The sequence below is a fragment of the Schistocerca cancellata genome, chromosome 4, assembly GCF_023864275.1.
Source record: "Schistocerca cancellata isolate TAMUIC-IGC-003103 chromosome 4, iqSchCanc2.1, whole genome shotgun sequence".
NCBI classification, from domain to species: domain Eukaryota; kingdom Metazoa; phylum Arthropoda; class Insecta; order Orthoptera; family Acrididae; genus Schistocerca; species Schistocerca cancellata.
In genome coordinates this window covers 569905814-569924479 of record NC_064629.1, presented here as the reverse complement: position 1 = coordinate 569924479, position 18666 = coordinate 569905814, and the positions used below count along the sequence as shown (strand labels likewise).

The following is an 18666-nucleotide window of genomic DNA, read 5'->3' as shown; positions in this document are numbered from 1 at the left end:
GCATTAATGTGAACTACACAGAAACTGGCAAACTCACTGCAGGTAACTACAACCTATGAATTCAAATATCCTCACAGCATATCTGATTAACACTTAAGAATTTCAAGGACTGATTTAACTGCTCACTTTTTCAAGGCAATGGAAAAACATGGCAACAAAGGAAGAAAAACATGGATATCACACTGTGGACTGACAACTGGTGCTTGAGTAAGCTGCAACAGCCTCTATGAACTTTACAACTCAAGCTCAAACATATTTCTAATTTGCACATGCTAACGGAATATTATAAAGTTAACTGAATCAGTGTAAACCATTCTTTAAATAACTTTCCACTCTGAACACACATGATTAGCTTTTATCACCAAGTTACATACCAGCAAAAAGTCCTCAATATACTACTGTAAGAGCCTCATATTAGAATATATTTAAAATATTTGTCAGGAATGTTCTCAGGTATTAATAGCTTCAGTTATAACCAGATTTTGCCAGGCCATCAAAATCAAAATGCTAGCCAAAAGTATTTTATGATAAAATTTCAGTGTGTTACACATTTGACAATTTGCATAAGTTGTTTTCATTATGGTATTAAATAATGGAACATTTCACAATTTTGTAATTTTTTTCAAAAGTTTATTTTTCTTACTTTTTATTGTATAATGAATGTCAAAAAAATTAGCCCTGCTTTTGAGCCAGTTCTCTGGCCTTTGCCTTCTCAATTTTGGCAATCCTGGCAGCAGATTTTGATCCCAAAAGACCACCACCCCAATGCCTTCTGAATTCTTCATAGCGCTCATTGAAGTTGGTTTTTACAGACTCTACAATCTTCGTCAATGCTGCCCTATCAGATGACTCCACCTGTAAAATTATACAGTGACAGTTTTGGGTATTAGCAGAAAATTTTTATTTGAAAATTCAGTAATTTGTTATACTGTAATAAAGGTAATTAGTACCTGAGTGATGGCAACACACGTGCATGTTTTCTTATGTACTAAACGTCCAAGACGGGCCTTTCCTTTAACTATACAATATGGGACCCCCATCTTTCGGCACAAAGATGGCAGGAAAAGTACCATCTGTAACAACGGAATTACTCAGGAGATATGGAATTGTTAAATATAAAAACAAAATTAGTGTATACTATTCAGTGCATATTGTCATCAATTTAATCAGGTGAAGAAATTCAAAACATCATTAAATTAATATTGTACTATTCTTTGCATGTATCTAAATTTATACCTCAATTGGATCCACATCATGTGCAATTACAACCAGCTGGGCTTTCTTCTGCTCAATCAGTTTAGTTACTGTCTGCGCTCCTTGCTTTACTGAAAGAATCTTCCTCTCGTGTGTCTCTTCTTTCTTCGAAACCTTAGCCTGAGCCTGTGTAAACAATCTCTGCTTCTTTGCCTGGCGAGTTTCTGGGCGATACTTATCAAGCAACTTGAAGAGTGCAGTAGCTATAAAAAGAAGAGACTTTTGAATCTCCTAAAAATCATTTAAAATCTTAGTTCTATCATTTGTTGTATCAGAATTAAAAAGCTCGTTAAAAGTCAGCATCATACTCAGTTGTTATTTTCATCATTTCACAAAGAGTGTAAATGAATAGGAGTTTAACGTTACCAGTTTGCCTGTCTAGAGTTTGAGTAAACTGATTTATTGGTGGTGGCACTTTCAGTCGTTTTTGCAGTACTGATTTCTGTCTTTGAATTCTAATATATTTTGGCCATTTCACAAAACGGCTAAGGTCACGAGGTGGCTGAATGTCCTGACCTGCAAAAATATTTGTATGTTAAAAAGGCAAGCACTGCACATATCAGTTACAAAGTATATATATATATATATATATATATATATATATATATATATATATATATATATATATATTTGAATGTCCCAATCGTAAGGAACAGCAGAATGGGAAAGTAGCTATCCCATAGATACAAAAACTCCGACATGCACCCTACTAACAAAAACAATGCTTAATTGAATTCCAGCATGTTCATAAACTCAACAGAAGTTACTGCTCCTGACTACTGCACATATCCCTCAGCAGAAAATTTACGTTTTACAATAAAAACGGAAAATGCTTTATGAATTGGAAAATTTTGACATCCACATTAGAAGATATTTTCAATGACAAGCCCTCAAAGAAAACTACAATATCCAGCAAGTATGCCAGCAACAACCAAGTCTGAAGTGAATGACAGAGCCCTTAACCATTTTGAATTTCAAACAAAACAAAATACCCAAAATACCAGAAAGTGCATGAAACAATTCACTATTGGAAAAAAGATGCATGGAACCTACAATCACATTAAGATACCCAAAGCCAAATCAGCATAATAAAATCCAGCCCAAACAGCTCGATTCGACTGTGCTCAAGTCTGCATGCAATAAATCTTAACTCTTGTGTGCCCACAAACAGTTTTACTCTACTGCCGAGCTGCCATTTATCTACCTAAAGAACTTCCAGCAGGAAACTACACCTGCAAAGCATACACTATACTCAGGACACTAATTCATAATGAAGTTAGGTTTAAGCTTATTTGATCTTTGTTTGCCACTTCCCTATAAAAAGCACAAAGAATAGTCTAAACCATCAAGACAGTGGCTCTAACCCTTCCATTGCTGTGGGTGTATATAAATATCTGCTATCCCACTTTCCAGGTGCTGAAAATGTGTATACGTGTGCCACTTAATGCTATGAACATCTGCATACATCCTGAGGCACCAACCTATCACTGCAATTCATGATCTGCAAGGACAGTAATGGTCATGTCACACATGACTGTGTCCAACATCAAACTCAATAATTCAAGAATGAAGTAAGTATCACTCTACTCTTAATTTTAAATAATATTTCAATATCTTATCTACATTTCATTCACTGCAATGTATGAGCTAAATCAACCACACACAAAGCTTACACAATATGTTTTTACCTCTGCAAACTCTTTAAAATTTCATTCAATGTTCTACTTAAACTGATGCAGCACTATGATACATACCAAAAAGTAATTAAGCCCCTTATCGAGCGAGATATATCAGTAACATTGGCCAGAATGCCATCTCTCAGCACAGACACCAGCATTTGGCAAGCATAACCACCACAATGAAAGGTGCCCTCAGCATGGAATGCAGACACTGTCCATAGCAGCAATGGCAATTTCCCCACAAGTTAATCACAAAAATTTGTTACATGATGTATAATCATACAATTTTTGTTTGTTCATAACTCTTAACAAAACAAGAAACCTGGAATAAAACCAATTCAACTTGTGAGAAGCTGACAGGTACATTACAATTCCTTGTAGCATGATATTAAAGAACTGCAAGCAGCTGCCTTCTTATCCTGATCACTGCATTCATTACTCAAGTTTCCACAAACATGTAACTTGTGTTGGAAAACACTAAATAATGAACTCTAGAACAAATATTTTAGAATTCAGTGGGTATGCAATGACAGATTTGAGCAATTCTAACTCCAATTTCCAGTTTGTGAGTATCCTGTATTTACACAAATTTCATGTCTACAGGTAATTGTTTTTTGTGATAATGTGTGCTGACATTTGCACAATCAAGTCACTAGGTGCACCAGCCTTCACAATGGATCAAGTAAACACTACAGAAGTAGTTCCCTTTGTAGTTGACTTGCCCAATCAAATATTTCTCATTTTCCCCTCAATGGGCCTAGTTAAAATATTTATTTTTTCAACTATGTTAAAAGTTATCCTGCAACAATCTCCACAGAAGATTACAAACAAATTCACTATTAAACCAGTGTTACATGGACATAATTGATCAGAGGCTCAGTATAAAAATTTAATTTTGCAAAATGTGGCACATCAGACACCTGAAATTACACAACATAAGAAAGTATCAACCTATATTTCCTCTCAGAAATGCTTACCAATGCCAAAATTTCTTGTCCTTTTATCAAATAAAGGATTTTCAACCTTCTTTGGTTCTACTTTCTTAACTGCCAGTGGTGCAGCTGCCACCTTCTTCCCCACAGTCTTCTTCTTGGGCTGCAAGTAATTAAACCATTATTCTCAAAATATTGTACACATTATTAAGCTGTTACAAATAATTGCTTCACAGTAAAAAACTGATGTCAGGAGCCATACGACATCACTTTGAAACCAGCTAATCCTATGAAGTTATGGTTCCTACATTTAAAGAACTAAGACCACATTTACTGCCAATGATTTGAAATGTGGCAACTGCAATTATCTTGATACAAAGGTAGAGTGGGATGTAAACTATCTTAACTACTTAGTTCATGTGACAGTTAAGACCTTCATGCTGCACCATTTGAAGCTGGGCTACAGATTGAACTGGGCTTAACAACTGTAATGAACTAAATGAAAGCTGCTGCCAAAATCTGACTTGTCAGACTTCATCATACCAAGATTAACGGAGACTGAAAATCCACGTCAATACCTTGTTTCCGATAAAAGACTGTCCAAACTATATCACACTGCCTTCTACATAAAATTAAACATTCCGACTGATCCTGTGAACGGTCTGCCAAAAATGCAGGTTTTATAACTTTATTTCAGTTTGTAAAATTAGCCTATGCACTTTATTGTTTCACTTTTACTGCGAATTACATGCCTGGATGCAGTTTCATAAATCCATTTAAACTCACATTACACCTCTGCACATTCTCTTCTGCACCTCATAGGAACAGTATATCAGGGGTTGCAGTATATTCAATATTTTCTTTAAACTCTGTACATAGGATTTAATAGGCTAGTTGGATCTACAAGTGCCTTCCAATTGTTCAGCATTTCTGTGAATTCGGTGAGAAAAATATTCAACATCTCCTGTTCACCCTATTTGGTATTGGTCCCATACATATTAGCACTATTTTAAGACTGAACACACTATTTGTGAACCCTTCTATACTGAAATACCAAGGATGTCTTCAGTCTTATCTGTACACACCTCTCATGTGCAGTTTCACATAGGAACAGCTCACGTACACATGTTCTCATACACACACTGTCTCATTCAAGCAGCCTACTATGCATCCATTTCTTTGCTCAGAAATTTGTGCCGCTTTCATTTTGATGAAAGCCTAAAGAAAAAGGACAGCTGAGTAAAACAGTATCTGAACAACAGATACACAAAAGGTTTCAGATCACAGCAAGATTTTAGATTTTCTGCTTGGAAAACTGCAGCAGGCATAAGCCACATCACTTCTTGAAGAGGGGTTACCTTTAGTCATCATGTTATTGAATTTAGCATATGTTAAAAATCAGGAGTAAGTAAAAAAACACAAACTGTTTTCTCCAAAAAATTCCTGCCCAGAGATTCGGGCTTCCAAAAATGACTGAACATTTTGAAGATGTGAAATTTCAGAAAATATTTTAAAATGCTGTATATCTAACAGTTCTAGATATTTTGTTGGGTTTTTTATGGGAAGGGTAATTGCATTGATTACAAAGAACTCCATTTGGACTTCATCTGTCAAAGTTCTTTTACTATAGCATTCCAAACATTTTTATTATTTATGGAATACTTTTCCAGAAGTGCCAATCCACAAAATTTTGATTTTTGTTGATTAGTATCATATAGTAGGAGAGCTTCCACTTTTAATTTGGACAGGTTTTATTTTTAAAAATATATTTTTTTAACTTTCAAGGGTAATTTATGTCTTAATTGAAGTTTTTCTTACTAACTTCTTTGTTAGAATGTTTATTTCTAATGTGTTCTCTTTTTGCTTTCTTTGTTGCAGTTCTCATTTCACTTTGTTGTTGTTTGTCAGCTGCTTTGTCATGGCTGTTCATTGCAGGTTTCTGTATTGCAGTTGACCAGTGCTAAATTGTTTACTGAAGAGGCTTCTAAGAAATCAGACCATCCACCTAGTTCTGCGTTTTGCGAAAAGGACTGGGGCCAAAGGAGAGTTAAGTGTGCTGACTAGTTGCATATCCATGAAAGAGTGGTATATTAGAAACAAAAAAATAGACTTTGTTCAGGTTGCAAATAAGTGTTCTAATTTGAGGAGGAGGAGGAGGAGATTAGTGTTTAACGTCCCGTCGACAACGAGGTCATTAGAGACGGAGCGCAAGCTCGGGTGAGGGAAGGATGGGGAAGGAAATCGGCCGTGCCCTTTCAAAGGAACCATCCCAGCATTTGCCTGAAGCGATTTAGGGAAATCATGGAAAACCTAAATCAGGATGGCCGGAGACGGGATTGAACCGTCGTCCTCCCGAATGCGAGTCCAGTGTGCTAACCACTGCGCCACCTCGCTCGGTTTCTAATTTGAAGACTGCTTCAAAGTTAAGATATTTCCAGTGACAACTGTTCTAAACATTTTGACAGAAGAACAACAATGATAGTATCCAAACAAGTTGAAGCCTCCTATGGTGCAGATGATGCAGGTTTTACTTCAATAGCGGAGGAATTAAATAACTTGAATCAGTCAGCTACAGAGGTGGTTGTTAGTCCTGTTAAGAAACCATGGTCAGTGAAGTAAGCTCTATGCATCAAGAAAGTGCAGAGAAATTACTAAAGCTATGGACGAACACACTACAGCAAAACTGACCGCACTCTTCAAAGTAGAAATGCCATCTTCAGAAGAAAATGAACCAAAGAACTCTTGCCAGGAATTTTTCACAAATACCAATTCAGCTTTTTAATACTGCACATCCTACAGATGTGAAATGTGAAAGTGTAGTTTCAATTAAAAGTATTTAAGGCAGTTATAGAAATATTATGCAATAATACTTGCACTAGATTCTATTCAGGTATATACATGCATTAATATCTGTATATACTTTTATTCATAACTCAATTCTTAAAAGGTCTGTGTCATGGTACTTTTTCACATATTCTCAGCAACAAATAATTCATTTCATTCTTTGTACACATTTATATTTATCATCAGTTTCAGAAGAGTTGATCAAGCTTAACATGACAAAATTTGGACAGAATTGATACAACACCAACTGCAATAACAATGTTATAATACTGTAAACAGTTGTTGCAGATGTTTCCACTAGACATGTCAAATAATAGTAATAAAACACGAAGTAAATTTTTTGATAGAGGAAATATATGTAAAAAGTGTGCAGTTGCTTAATCTCCAACAGCACAAGCAAGAATGCTTATTTCTGCACGCAGAACTACTACGAATTAGAGGATAGGTGTCACAGCACCTTCCTTTTCTGTTTAGTAGCTGACAGACAGCTGGGCCCCATGTGTATTTTGCTATGTAGTGGTGTTGAAGTTGTGCTTTATGGCAGTTTGTGTTGAATTCCTGTTTTGGAGACTAAGTGCTCTAGTTTCTATTGGTTCAACAGGAAGGCATCACTATCAAAGGAAGATCCTGAAGCAGTGGAACATTCTTAGTTCATTGACTGGCAAATTTCAGTACAAAACAGAGTGCACACAAGTTGTGTAAACTGAAACCTTTGTCTCTGCACCTTCCACACACGTTTTGGAACCATTTAAAATGCTTGAAAAATGAGTCAATCATCTTTCAAAATTAAAATTATGTTAAATAAGGCTAAGTTTTGATTTTTGTGAGCCTGTTATGTGATAAAACAGGTTTTATGTATGGCAAAAATTTCAGCCAGCAGGAAGATTTAGCATACTCTAATAAGTGTCACCAGCATGCAGCCAGCCACTCTTCACTACACACTGCACATACCTACAGAACAGGCAACAGTGAGCATGTGGGCTGTTTGTCAGCTGGCCCCTACCACTCTACTCACTGAACTGGAGTATAGTACCAGGTACGTGCTGACTTGGACTTGGGTCATACTGCTTTTCATCATGGGATATGGGCACCAACATTTCTCCACTGGAGGGGCACAAGACAAATTGTCATTTCCGATGGTGTTAATGCCAGAACTAAATTTTAGATGTGAAAACCTATCCCAGACAACAGGACACCAATGAAATGTTGGTCAGGGAGACTGATCTCTAGTCAGTCCAATGCCTTGGTTGAGCTGAAAGGTGATTCTGGTTATGAGTTGGCAAAAGCAATCAATCAATGCCAAATAAAGGTTGAGGTAACAGATCACTAGCCATCTTATATTTACATTTAGACTAACCAAACTGCCATATTTAATGCACTTTCAAACTGCACAGTAAATTCAGAAAATGTGTCTTAGATAACAAGTATGAGTATTTTGACACACATACATATATCAATTATGAAGAACTTTTTACCAAAACAAGTTACACAGCATTGGAAATACGGAAGCGCCCAATTCCACCTGTCTGCTTCGAACCATGACATCACAAATATGGCAGAAACTACCATCCACTGCATCTTCAATATGGCACGTATGACATTACGTAAACATAACAAAAATACATCGAAAAACCAACAGACAACTTCCACAAAAAACCTAATCAAACTAACAGAACAAGCATGGGAAATTGGGGGTTTTTGGGTGGGGACAAACTAAACAAACACACCACTACACCAGACGACAAAAAACACTAAAATAACAAGACCCCACAACATTCCAAAAAATCCACTGCACACAAAATCCATAGGAATCTATCACTTCCCTTGACCTATATAGGTCAACAGCAACTACCGATACCACACTATAAATCTCAAAACTTCCACCACCACCACCACCACCACCACCACCACCACCCCACCACCACCACCACCAATACTTAATCCTGTCACAAGAAACACCTAGAAAATAAAAATTGGCATCTCCACATATAGCCAACCCTGGTCAGTGATGCCAGAACTTTAGTAAGCCTTATTTCTTCACAACACACTGAACACATCACGACTTCAGCCAACAGGCTGAATAGCTGACGAAATTTTATTAGAGAGACAACGCACTGCCCCCCCCATCATCGCCAATAACCAAAAAACTTGACCTTGTCAGTCATATCTTTACTTACCAAAGACAAAGCAATTTACCAAAATTCACATACAATGAACAGAAAAAACAATAACATTGACATAACAAAACCAAAACCATTAACTCACTGAATAATATTCCACTGAAAGCACAGTCACCAGCAATACCACACACATGCAATGCTACCACACAAGTGAACCAACTACACCACATAACGCGCTACCCAGAAACATGCCACCAGAGAGAAACACCGACCACAACAATACGCCACCTATAAACATGCAAACTAAACCAAAAACATCTAACACACAACTCAAACACACCACAAGAGAGAGCAGCACCGATCACATCAAAACTACACCTACAAACACACCACTCACAAACAAAACTCCACATCGTCATGACATTACACCACAATAGTCTTAAGTCACGGGTCAAAGCCGACAGGTGGAATCCGACACTTCCGTCGACCCACAGCATTTGCTAAAGAACAGATTTTCTTGCTGCATGAGCCATATAGTGCTAAACAAGAGGTTCAGCTGAATCACAGGAAATCACTTCCACAAGCATGATAATTTCTTAACAAATAAAAACTCCTTACTCCACATAAAAGAACAGCTGCCATGGGGGGGGGGGGGGGGTTGATGTACCTCTGCATGCGGACAAACATTAAAAGGAGTTACACAAACATTGTGGTAGTTATAGATAGGAAGTGTTTTGAACTATCGTTACTTAAGATACCAGTAGGTCAGGCCTGAACTCACTGTCAAATGCAGCTACTAATTGCACCATAGTCACTAACCAAATGCTTTGTGTACTCCAATTTATTTTGCATTGTGGATTGCTCGTTTTCTTATTTTGAAACGAGTGAAGAGACTAATCGTGGTGCATAAAGGGATTCGAATGCACCTCTCACCGCAAAAGGAATCAGCTTTCCCTCTGACCATTATGTTAGTTCTGCATACATGGAAGCACAGAATGCAGCCCTTTGAGAGGGAGGCAGGGCTTATTCCCACACCACTCCTCTCTCCCTTGGGCAGCCTAAGTTCTCATTTGTTTATGGTCACAGCTGACTGCCACAATATACAGTCCACATAATGTTTGAAAACAAGAAAGTTACCTCTGTATTCAATTTAATTCTGTCAAGTGAGTAATCCCCGACATACCTTGAACCAATTTTGCATCCATTTTTCCCCACTTACAACAATGAAGCAGTCATCACAGCAGCATGTCACCATTTTAACACTCCAAACCAAAATATTAATGGACTGTTTAGGGAGAATTTCAGTAATAGACCACACTAATCATCTAGTGAGCACTTAAGCAGGATATATTAATAATGACTTTTCATGCATCAACCGCACAAATCAAACTGAATTAGGCAGTGGAACATACTTTTTCATCAAAACAGGGCTCCATTAAGTTTTCTTAATTTTCCAGTTTTAGTTATAGTCAAGTGTACAATGTACCACCAGCCAGGTTGCAATACAAGGTTCATTTGAGCAGTTGCCAGATGACAGACAACAGGCTGTACTGCGCATGCACAGCTACGATGACATAGGCAACCCGTGCTTGGTGTTTGCTCTGCTCACACACTTTTCATCACATTTGTGTGTGGAATTTCGTGCATGGTGGGGCATCACATGACCATGTGCAGTCCTGCAGCATGTCATTGAGAGGACCTAAGGAGTTGTACCTGGAGAAATTGTTTTATCTATTCTACCCAGATAAAGAATGCAAATAAGGAAGCAGTTCTTGGCATATTCATTTCAAAACTAGACTCCACAGCTCAAAGTACCATAATATTCTGCTATATGGTGACTGACTTTTTAAATTCTTACTCTGCAATATTGTTATGTAGCATTCCCAATCAGGTTTACATCTACTGCAAAAGCTAGTAAGATGGAATACAAATGTCTTGCAAAAACAGTTTCTTGTATAGCTTACACAACAATAAATTTCATGACTATTTCAAAATGCGTAAAAAATTAACAAGGTTTTCTGTGAGGCAAATAAATTACAACTGACAGTCTATTTTCTACTCTAGGAATAAATAAAGCCATGTGGGGAGTTAAAATGATAAAACACGGTATGTTGGCCATCTACAATTTAGCATAGAATGGCATTCTATAAATTTAAGAAATAAATTAAGAAATAACTTCAGGCCTAGAGCAAATCTTAAAGTGCCTTGTGATTGAAAAACACTTTCACAGAAGTCAGATTTGTAAAATTCTGCTACATCTGTCAATATATTTGAAACAAAATATTTAGTTCAAAACTACTGACCAAATTTGCCTACTTCGTCAGCTTCAAGTCAATGTTCCAACAGCATTGAAATTTCATAAACCATACTTAAAATGCTTCATTCTGCTCTAACTGCAAATTTCTATGTCCAGATGCACTCTGAAGTACCTGATATTCAGCTTTTCTAAGTAGGCTTCGTGATACCAATTTTCTTGGAGGTGTCTTAGTGTACTCCCATGTTTGGTTCTTTGTGGTATGTCATTCGTCCCAGAAAATGAAAATTTGCACTTTAAACAGAACGAAGTTTAAAGTAGCCAATAGAGCGGAATGAAACACTGTTTCAAATAGACTAACTGCTTTAGCAGAAAAAATTAATAGTTTATGAAAATGTATATTCACTTTGTGGCTCCCAACCACAGAAATCTGTTTTGCTTTCATTTGACGTGGGAGCTGTATATGAAGAGACCAGCAATATCACGAAACATACAGGTCACGTGGAGAAGGCCCCACACTATACCTCAGCTTGCTCTGCGCATGCGTGGATCTCGCAGCTTGGGCGCACCGGAATAATTTTTCTGGGTCGCATCTAGCTACTTGCTGCTACTGCTCATACGGCAAACAGCCACACTCAAGTAGCCAGAAGCTGGAGAAGACACTGCTCATCCACTAATTAAACCCTCTGCATGTACACAAGCCTGCTGGCAACTGCTCAAACAAACCTACAGACCAGTCTCATCACATTGTTTCACAATGTTGTGCCTACACTCTCAACCAAATTGTCAAAAATTTATGACAGGTTCGTTTGAGCAGTTACCAGAAAGCGCCAGACAACAGGCTGTAGTGCGCATGCACAGCTACGATGACTTCAGCAGCCCATGCTTGGTGCTTGCTCTGCTCATACGCTTTTTGTCGTATTTCTGGTGGGGCATCACGCGACCATGTGTAGCCGTGCGGCATGTTGTTGAGAGTACATACTGAATTGCACTTAGAGCATTTGTTTTATCATATCCCACACAGATAAAGGATGCAAATAAGGAAGCAGTTCTTGGCAAAATACCATTTCAAAATTGGACTCCACAGCTCGAAGTACCATAAAATTTTGCTAAGGGGTGACTGACAGATTTTTTTTTTTAAATTCGTACTATGCAATATTGTTATGTAGCATTTCCAACTGGTTTACATCTACACAGCACCGCAAAAAGCTACTAGGATGGAATACAAATTACTTGCAACAAAAAAAACAGTTTCTTGTGTAGCTTACACCGGAATAAAGGACAATAAATTTCATGACTATTTCAAAACGTGAAAAAATGAACATGGTGGTCTGTGAGGCACAGAAACTGTACAACTGACAGTTTATATTCTATTCTAGCAATAAACATGAAGCCATGTGGGGAGTTAAAATGATAAAACATGGTATGCTGCCAGTCTAAAATTTAGCATGGAATGGCATTCTATAAATTTAAGACGTAAACACAAATTAAGAAATAACTTCAGGCCCAGAAGTAGTACTAGACAAGTGCCTTGTGATCGAAAAACACTTTCACAGAAGGCAGATCTATAAAATTCTGCTACAGCTGTCATTATATTTGAAACAAAATATTTAGTGTAAAACTATTGAGCAAATTTGCCTACTTAGCTTCAAGCCAATGTTTACGTATGTTCATACGTATATAGAATTAAGAGATCTTACAGTGTCATAAAAGGAGCAGGGCATCAGACTACTCCAGCAGCATCGGAATTTCATAAACCATACTAAAATGCTTCATTCCGCTCTAACTGCACATTTCTATGTCCAGATGGACTCTGAAGTACGTGATATTCAGCGTTTCATGTGGTTCTCGTGATACTAATTTTCTTGGAGGTCCAGTACTGTATTCTCATGTTTGGTTCTTTATTATGGTATAATGGTATAACGTCATTCGTCCCAGAAGATGAAAATTTGCACTTTAAACTGAACAAGACTGAAAGTAGCCAACAGCGCAGAATGAAACTTCATTTCAACTAAACCAACTGCCTCAGTGCAATAAATATTAACTCTATATTAAGACATTAATGGTTGATTGCTAAGAACGTGGAAATAATATAAAATCAGAAAATTGAAACTACAAACTTATTTTGGTCTTTCATGATTATGAGAACGTGTATTAATTCACATGATGGCTCCCAGCCACAGAAATCTGTTTTGTTTTCATTTGACGTTGGAGGTGTAAACGAAGACACGGCCACGGGTCACGTGGGGAAGGACCCCCCCCCACTATAACTCAAGCTTGCTCTGCGCATGCGCAGATCTGGCAGCTTGGGTGCGCCAGAAAAATTTCTCCGGGTAGCTTCTGGCTGCTTGCTGCTACTGCTCATACACCAAACAGCCACGCTCCAAGTAGCCAGAAGCGGGAGGAAGGCACTGCTCATACACGAATTCAGCTCTGCGCATGCGCACGAGCCCGCTGGCAACTGCTCATACGAACCTAGCTACTTACTTTGGCACTTCAAATACCTGGAGGTGGGGCAAGGAGCATATATCATAGGCTACTTGAAATTCTTAGAAACACAACAGAAAAGTGCTAATTTAACTAGATGGTGCAGTAGAATTTGCATGTACTCAAAAATCAAGTTTTCCACTCTAAGCCAAAACATGGAACAGGTGATTCTCAACTTCCTTTACCTCATTAATAGTTCAACTCTCAACCTGTCAACAGAAACACTGACAGTTATGTATAAAAAAAATTCTGAAAAACTATTTTCTATATTTTTCTGACGCCATTACAAGCTAGAGCCAATGAAATTTACACGTCCAATAACAATTCCCCAAAACATATACAAAAATTCATAAATGACGGCAAACTACAACACATGGTCAGATAAATCTTAACCTGAACATCTGACCATATGCTGTAGTCGCATCGTAACAAACTGGCTACAAGGCTATCCTGAATTCTTTAATCCTCTTTCCTAATTAAGTAATTACTAAGTCCAACCACGTGAAAACATCTACAATAAAGAGCGAACTAAGAGTAAACCTGCTGCCAACTACGGATTTACTGTACAACGGCGGATATGGTTCACCAGAATCTAACCTGTTTTTATGAACTCTGCAGTCTTATCATACAAAACTTTACAGCTACTTTCTGCAAACTGTACGTAACTATAGTATCAACAGACGAATAAATTTCATCAATTTGCAAACTGGCTGGCCATTCTAAATATCAGCCTTTACATTGATGCCTTTTAGTAATTAGATATATAGAACTGTTTAGAACATTAGGTTACTTATTTCTATAGTAAATGAACTGACTTCACTTTAATGAATGCTGTTTTGAGTCTGCTACGAATATACAATTTAGAACAGTTGAATAATTATATTCATGTTAGTAGAACAATTCTAATTAAAAGTAGACAGAACGGAAGCAATTTCATAACGGCAATCCAAAATTACAATCTCTCACTTCGCAAAGTTCAATACTGACTGCATTGCAATAATCAACAACAAGTAGCTAGAAATATAAAATAAACGTAAACAACAGAAAAATAACATTCCAGATGATAAATCGAGGTACACAGTTTTTATACCTTTTTCTGGACCATTTTCTTGCCAACAGACTTAACGATGCGGTTGGATTACGTCCACACGTGGCAACACAACCTGGTCAGACGAACTAATCTCCTCTCCGCCTAAACTCCAAAGAATTCATGTGAGCACCGGTATACGGCACGCAAAACAAAGATACCTTAGCAAAGACGTACCACTCTCGTAAAGCTAGTGACGTCCTTCCGTATACATAATATCTTTGATAGGTTTCTACAACAATAAATAATATGAGAGTCTTAATTCCACCAAAATGTTCCATCAGAGCATATTTTAATGACCATTTTTAAATAACTTGAAATTAATATACAGATATAGACAATTCCTCGCGTCTTAGTCTCACAACACATTTATACATCTTAAGGCCAATTCACACTAGCCGTCAAGTCGCGTCATTTCGAAACATCCCACAATTAGAACTGTGAAAGTAACGAACAAAATGTATTCCTACCTTTGCGTTACTAAAAGTAACAGTACTCGCTACAAATGTATCATTACTCGTAACTTTCATTACCGACGATATTGCAAAACTCCTATGGAATCCAGTCGCATTAATACTGTTGGTTACATCTTAGTACTCGGATGAATTTTTTATACTTGAATCCGTTTGGATTGGGTTTAATAGGAAAATAAAAAAGAGAAATAGTAAATTTTAAATTATTTAATGTGGAAATCTAATGTGGAAGTCTAATTTTTACAGATTTTATATACTGAATGTGTATTTTAAATAACTGACAAACTAAAAAAACTAAACTACTCCCGAACAGGCCATGAAGGCCCAAAGGTACCGACTGGCCGCCGTGCCATCTTCAGCCCACAGACGTCACTGGATATGGATAAGGAGGGGCATGTGTCAGTTTCCGAGACCGGAGCCGCTACTTCTCAATCAAGTAGCTCCTCAGCTTGCCTCACAATGGCTGAGTGCACCTCGCTTGCCAACAAATCTCGACAGACCGGATGATCACCCATCCAAGTGCTAGACCAGCCCGACAGTACTTAACTTCGGTTATCTGATGGGAACCGATGTTACCACTGCGGGAAGGCCATTGACAAATAACTGATAAGCGAAATGAAAATAATGTTCTCAGTTCTTCAGTCAACTAAATAAATTTAAAAAAAAGTTGTACTTCATTTGAAACTAGGATCCAAATGATGAACTTATATAAAAAGACTTTTATAATATACACTCCTAGAAATGGAAAAAAGAACACATTGACACCGGTGTGTCAGACCCACCATACTTGCTCCAGACACTGCGAGAGGGCTGTACAAGCAATGATCACACGCACGGCACAGCGGACACACCAGGAACCGCGGTGTTGGCCGTCGAATGGCGCTAGCTGCGCAGCATTTGTGCACCGCCGCCGTCAGTGTCAGCCAGTTTGCCGTGGCATACGGAGCTCCATCGCAGTCTTTAACACTGGTAGCATGCCGCGACAGCGTGGACGTGAACCGTATGTGCAGTTGACGGACTTTGAGTGAGGGCGTATAGTGGGCATGCGGGAGGCCGGGTGGACGTACCGCCGAATTGCTCAACACGTGGGGCGTGAGGTCTCCACAGTACATCGATGTTGTCGCCAGTGGTCGGCGGAAGGTGCACGTGCCCGTCGACCTGTGACCGGGCCACAGCGACGCACGGATGCATGCCAAGACCGTAGGATCCTACGCAGTGCCGTAGGGGACCGCACCGCCACTTCCCAGCAAATTAGGGACACTGTTGCTCCTGGGGTATCGGCGAGGACCATTCGCAACCGTCTCCATGAAGCTGGGCTACGGTCCTGCACACCGTTAGGCCGTCTTCCGCTCACGCCCCAACATCGTGCAGCCCGCCTCCAGTGGTGTCCCGACAGGCGTGAATGGAGGGACGAATGGAGACGTGTCGTCTTCAGCGATGAGAGTCGCTTCTGCCTTGGTGCCAATGATGGTCGTATGCGTGTTTGGCGCCGTGCAGGTGAGCGCCACAATCAGGACTGCATACGACCGAGGCACACAGGGCCAACACCCGGCATCATGGTGTGGGGAGCGATCTCCTACACTGGCCGTACACCACTGGTGATCGTCGAGGGGACACTGAATAGTGCACGGTACATCCAAACCGTCATCGAATCCATCGTTCTACCATTCCTAGACCGGCAAGGGAACTTGCTGTTCCAACAGGACAATGCACGTCTGCATGTATCCCGTGCCACCCAACATGCTCTAGAAGGTGTAAGTCAACTACCCTGGCCAGCTAGATCTCCGGATCTGTCCCCCATTGAGCATGTTTGGGACTGGATGAAGCGTCGTCTCACGCGGTCTGCACGTCCAGCACGAACGCTGGTCCAACTGAGGTGCCAGGTGGAAATGGCATGGCAAGCCGTTCCACAGGAGTACATCCAGCATCTCTACGATCGTCTCCATGGGAGAACAGCAGCCTGCATTGCTGCGAAAGGTGGATATACACTGTACTAGTGCCGACATTGTGCATGCTCTGTTGCCTGTGTCTGTGTGCCTGTGGTTCTGTCAGTGTGATCATGTGATGTATCTGACCCCAGGAATGTGTCAATAAATTTCCCCCTTCCTGGGACAATGAATTCACGGTGTTCTTATTTCAATTTCCAGGAGTGTATATGAACATACTTTTAATCAGACTTTGGTAACTAGGTTGAACTTATATAAAAAGCCTTTTATTATATATATGAACATACTTTTAATCAGACTTTGGTAACTAGGATGAACTTATGTAAAAAGACTTTTATTATATATATGAACATGCTATTAATCAGACTTTGGCAACTAGGAAGAAGCCAGTCAGAGCGATACATACCAATCCTGGTACAGCGGACTGCATGTTCACGACATTTACTTCAGTTGCGGAGTCTTTTTTGCAATAACCAGCATAATCAACATATGTGGTGTATATAAAAACAATATATTGCATCATAATTGTTTCTCACAGAAACCTTTCGTCTAAGTTTAAGAATAAAATTTTTTCCAAGCATTTTCGCTGCAGGGAACATCGCCTATCAGACAATGTTTGACCTGGTTTTGTCCTTTCTAATGGCGATGAAGTAGCGATGTCAAATAAGTATTTTTTTTTTTTTTTTTGCTAAGAATGACAGCTAGGGACACAGAAGTTTTCGAGCCTGCCATCCCTTTAAAGGAAATTGGGGCCTACTTAATACCTTTTTTCCATATATATAAGAATAGTAACCAAAAATACTAGTCGAGGTCACTGTAAAGGTCTGTTAAAACACTGGGGATTTTAACTGCTCCATTTGAATACATATTTACCAATCAGTTGTACACATAAAAAATTACATTGGTAATTACTGCACAAACAGCTCTGTCCATGATCATGCAACAAGAGATAGACTCAACTTACATTTACCAAGAAAAAAGAAACATAAAATTCAAAACAGCATTTTCTACCAAGGAATAAAACTTTCCAATAAATTACTAAAAGAGATTAAAGAAATTGCAAAAATACACTTATTTAAAAAGGCAGCTAAAAAGTACCTGTTATTCAATACATTTTATACATTGAAGGATTATTTAGATAATACAGTTTAGGGGTTTGATTAAAAATGTTACAAAAATAAATATAAAAATAATGGTTATAAAAATCCAACCTTCCACATAACACCTTCACTTTATGTTTTTTCTTTCTTGTTTCCTTTTTAGAAACACTCTTCCCTCAAGCTATGCGTAGCACAATACTAACACCTCTTCTTCTTTCTGAGCTCAACATCTCATCCATTATGGAGGGATACTGACTCAGTTTTTCAGGATGGCAAATGGGAAGTTGCGATACAGAAAATGGCCCAGAGATCACCTGCGCGTGTGCGTGTGTGTGTGTGTGTGTGTGTGTGTGTGTGTGTGTGTGTGTGTGTGTGTGTGTGTGGTGAGTGAAGTGTTATGAAACAATGTGTGTATAATGTGTGCAGTGACTGATAGTGAGATATGAGTGAACAGTGTGGCATTACATTATTTAATAAGTTATCTGTAAAC

General features: G+C 38.7%; 1 protein-coding gene across 1 annotated transcript; it reads right to left on the bottom strand.

The window, feature by feature from the left end:
• Positions 1-608: 608 nt before the first annotated feature.
• Positions 609-14810, bottom strand: LOC126185165 (60S ribosomal protein L7a). The gene is made up of 6 exons (XM_049928012.1): positions 14661-14810; positions 3911-4028; positions 1621-1770; positions 1237-1457; positions 951-1073; positions 609-855 (listed from the first exon to the last, which is right to left on the bottom strand). Exons 1-6 carry the CDS (start codon positions 14673-14675, stop codon positions 673-675), a joined length of 810 nt encoding a protein of 269 aa, XP_049783969.1. The 5' UTR covers positions 14676-14810; the 3' UTR covers positions 609-672.
• Between the last annotated feature and the right edge of the window lie 3856 nt (positions 14811-18666).